Consider the following 4,670-nt stretch of genomic DNA (forward strand, 5'->3'; position numbering starts at 1 on the left):
CACAAGTAATATTTATTCAAGAAGCCTTCCCTGGCGGTGCTCAGCCAGGTGATGAAGCTCCAACACTCTCCGGTTATGTTTCATATGTACATCATGTCAGGAATGGTCTTATTACTTACATCCACTCTACTCTCCCTCATCAACTCCTTCGCTCATCAGCAGATATTAACATGACCTTCCAACTTTTTCAGGTTAAGATAGGTGATGGTCATATTCGATTATGCAATGTTTACTCTGCCCCTGGCTTAATTAACCTCTCAGCACTTCCTACACCTACAAACCTTGGCATGATCTACATGGGTGATTTCAATGCCAGACACCCAGATCTTGGTGATGTCTCTCCGATTTCCAACCGCAGTGGAGTTCCTCTGCTCAACTACATCCATCGTTACCATTTAACCCGCTGGGATACAGGTGGTGCCACACACATCCGGGGGGGCACTCTTGATCATATCCTTACATCTGGGCTCGTGGCATCACATGTCTCCTGTCATTCTGTTCCTTCGCTCTTTTCTGACCATGTTGCCTTATGTCTACAGTACGCAATACAGACTCATCCAAGTGACCCCTATCATCGTACCCGCATCACCATTCCACCCAAGTACTGCCCAACATATGTTTCATACATCTCCTCTGTCCTACCTACTTTTGATAAACACTCTCCAGAACACCTGTATAATTCTTTGGTAAAAGCTACCCATGACTTCTATCAACTATATATTGTCAGACCTCACATTAAAAGTCATCTTGTTGCCCATGCGTGGACCTTGGATCAACGCATTATGCAAGCAGAGAGAGTTGCGGCCGATGCTGGCCTTGCCTTTCAGACACAACCGACACCCAATCATCTACTTCAATATCAGCAGGCGAGGGATGATTTAGTTGCTCTCCAGAAGTGTGTCTACACTGAGTCATGGTATAAATACACTGACCTAATTAACCACCAGACTAGCGTTGGGACCATGTGGCATCTCATCGAAAGGACTGTCAAGAAAAAACCACATGTGCACTTCATCACAGTCCACAAGCATATGCCCAGGATCTCATCACTACTTGGTCAACCCAGTCACGGTCCAGTAATCTCCTGTACAAATCCAAGAAGCACTTTCTTCCCAGAGCAACTTACGCAACCTTCGACTGATGGCTGCGTTGTTGGAATCAGACGAGGAGGACAAAGAGCTGATCACCGAGGATGAGCTGCGACGCGCTGTTATGGGAAATAAGAATTCTGCTCCTGGAGATGATGGCCTTACTTATCAAGTGCTTCGTCTCCTCCAGAAGGTTCCTGGAAATCCTCTTCTACAATTGTATAATCTTTGCTACCAACATGGATATGTACCTGCTGCCTGGATCATTAGCACAATTATTCCTATCCCAAAGCCTGGAACTGATAAATACCGGCCTATCTCCCTCACCTCATGTTTTAGTAAAGTGTTTGAGCGTATATTACTAACCAGGCTAATGCACCGGTTACAAGGAAAACTCTCTCCCCATTTGTATGGCTTTCTTCCACAGAGGAGTACTCATCACTGTTTAGCTGAACTCTACTCCCGATTGTCCCCAACAGTGTAGTTGCCTTCCTTGACCTCAAAAGTGCTTTTGATATAGCCAACAGGGATATAATTCTTGATCAGCTTGTCGAATTTGGTGTCAGAGGAAACCTTCTGAAGTGGATAAACGGTTATCTCAGTAACAGAAAATCACGTGTTTTCTTTAAGGGTGCGTGTAGCTCCTATGAAAATTTTGAGCTTGGCACACCTCAGGGCGGTGTATTGAGCCCTTTTCTTTTTAATATTCTTATGCACCGTGTACTGTCTCTCCTCCCTGCTATCCCTGGAACCACTGTAACCTGCTATGCTGATGATGTCTGCATCCACTCCACTACCCCTCAAGACCTTCAGCGTGTCCTTCAAGAATTCTACAGGTCCTGTACCTCCTGTGGCCTCATACTCTCCCCAGAAAAAAGCAGAATCTTCTCTGCCCGGAATCTCCGAGACCTGCCAGTGTTCATTATGGGTGGGAATATTATACCTCACTGCACACAGTATACATATCTAGGTGCACCAGTCAGGATCACCCCTGCTATACCTGCACGCCAACGAATCCACCCCATGGTGAAAAACCTTCTTGATCGACTGGAGCCTCGCTTCACTCCCATCAAGTGGCTTGCCACCAGGGCCACAGGTATATCTATCCCCGTGGCTAGAACCCTCTATATCCTCTTCCTAAGGTCAGTTGTTGACTATTTATCTCCTGCTTTAATTCAATTACCCAGACAGGCGTTACAACCTCTAGAACAGTTCCAAAATAGAGTAATGAGGTTTATCCTAGGATGCCCTCCTTCCACTCGGATAGTCAACATGCAGACCGAACTCATGTTACCTCCATTAATAGAGAGAATTTATGCCAATGTAACTTTGTTTTCTGTTAAATGTCTACACTCTCCACAATTTACTCCAAACTTCTCTGCTGTACTCAGAGCATCACTTGACGAAGATGCACCAAGACCTCAACTCCGGCCAGGGGCCATAACCTAGTTAGGGCAGTATGTGAAAATCTTCGACACCTTGATATCGTTGTACCTGAGCAAGCAGTCATCCAAGATTTGCCACCATGGCGGGTTCCTATTCCTGCTGTCACTTTCACACCAACCTCTAAAGATGCCCATCCCAGTCTACAGAAGCAGTTGGTTTTGGAAACAATAGCCAAAGTGTCAATTTCAGTTCCTGCAGGACACCACATCTACGTGGACGGCTCAGTACAGGCAGATGGAAGTGCAGCATGTGCTATGTTCTCCCCCACTTTAGAATCTCCTGAGGGTGGGTGGCATGGTCGCAGGTTGCCAAACTCATCCAGTTCCACTTATTGCGAACTTCAAGGTATATGGGATGCAGTAACCCTACTTGTTAGAAGAAATGTGAATGGATTGGTGATCTGTGACTCCAAATCTGCACTCCAGGCACTGACATCTTCTAGGCCCAGCTGTGGCCGTGTTGTGCGAGACATATTGTGTCAACTCGCTGCTGCTTACAATGCCTCGCTTGTCTTGTCCTTCATGTGGATGCCCTCCCATATTGGGCTTGCTGGGAATGACATGGTGGACAGTCTTGCTAAAGCTGCCTGCACGCTTGAACTTGATGACAGAAATGTTGAGCCCTCACTTCGCTGCCTTAAACATAGAATATATTCAGCAGCTTTTGCCTGTACAGTACAGCGTAGGGATGCAGAGAGGGGCACTAGTGTTTCCATACAACATCATGATAACTTTCTGCAGAGCCGTCACAAGTACCGGCGACGTGGACTCATGGTGCGTAGGCATAATGTCGTAAGTGCCAGGATAAGGTTGGGATATCGTCCTGTGTGGCAGGTTGGACAGACACTAGATATACCACACTACACCTCATGTAAACTGTGTAACCTTGCTAATGCCAATAACCTTGAACACTACTGCCTTCATTGCCCCACTGTCAGGAATCTGTTACCTCAAGGACAAAATTTACTTCAAACCTGCCAATATTTACTCAAAGATGACCACCTAGACTTAATTTTGACTCGTCATCCACACTTTGGTGGCTGCTAAACTGTCTGTTGCAGTTGTTGTGATAATGGAATACGATCTCATATATGTTATTTTTTTGTAACTGATATACTGATAATTCAATGCTGTAATTTTTTCTGTTGATTTCTGATGTACTGTAAGTAACTGCTAATATGTAACTTTGTTTGACGTCTTTAGCAATATTTGTTGTTTAATTGCAAACTTTGGAGAATATATAATAATAAATTCTGATATTCAGGTAATCATTAGATATTACTAATATTTGCTGTCGTAAATAGTGCTTTTGGAAAATAAACAGATCATTTAAAATAAAAAAATAAAAATCCACACTTTACCTACTTCACTGTTGGAACGATGCCCCAGTGCATATTTTTATGATGTATATTACTATTGGAATTACTGTTTGGATTGTTTCGTGTAAAATGATGATGACAAATGTTGAAGCGATTAATCACAAAAAATACAGTTTTCACTTCCATAAATTTATTTCATGGGATTCATCATCACAATTCTGGAACATTTTAGATGAGGTGTTTGTCTGGAGTTTAATCGTACTTTTTACTTTTTTTGGGAAAATAGAAATTAAATCTGTACTTGCATTTTCTGTTTACTCTGAAATTGTACATTGTCATGTACAGAGATTGTAGAGAGAAAGAAAGAGGGAGAGAGAGAGAGAGAGGGCAGAAGATTGTAGACATGAATGAATGAGCATTGCTGTAAAAATGATAGACCCTTCGTACTCCCAATGATACGTTCTGTGAACCAACTTTCTCTCTCTCTCTCTCTCTCTCTCTCTCTCTCTCTCTCTCTCTCTTTTGAGAGAGCCTGAATAAACTATGAAAGAGAAATTTAGGCAAAGCTAAAGCCTTATCTCTCTCTCTCTCTCTCTCTCTCTCTCTCTCTCTCTCTCTCTCTCTCTCTCTCTCTTTAAACCTTGCTGGCAAAGGAAATGTAAATAACTGCCAAGCTATTTGCTGCGACTTGATTTGCTCAGAACAGCTGCTTACTTTTACAAATCTGTCTCGACTTTTCCACCTGTGTTTGTGCTTTCATCAAAGCACAGATTTTCCTTTCGATAAACCTTTCATGGAAGGCTTATTGGCCATGTTGC

At 43.3% G+C, this 4,670-nt stretch overlaps 1 protein-coding gene across 1 annotated transcript; it reads left to right on the top strand.

The window, feature by feature from the left end:
* Positions 1–1,144: 1,144 nt before the first annotated feature.
* On the top strand, positions 1,145–3,629 carry LOC136828359 (uncharacterized). Its single transcript, XM_067086308.1, is given in 2 exon segments — positions 1,145–2,520; positions 2,523–3,629. Coding segments are annotated over 2 exon segments (1,779 nt in total). The 5' UTR covers positions 1,145–1,799; the 3' UTR covers positions 3,581–3,629.
* The last annotated feature ends 1,041 nt before the right edge of the window (positions 3,630–4,670 follow it).

This window comes from Macrobrachium rosenbergii, chromosome 3 (assembly GCF_040412425.1).
Source record: "Macrobrachium rosenbergii isolate ZJJX-2024 chromosome 3, ASM4041242v1, whole genome shotgun sequence".
NCBI classification, from domain to species: Eukaryota; Metazoa; Arthropoda; class Malacostraca; order Decapoda; family Palaemonidae; genus Macrobrachium; species Macrobrachium rosenbergii.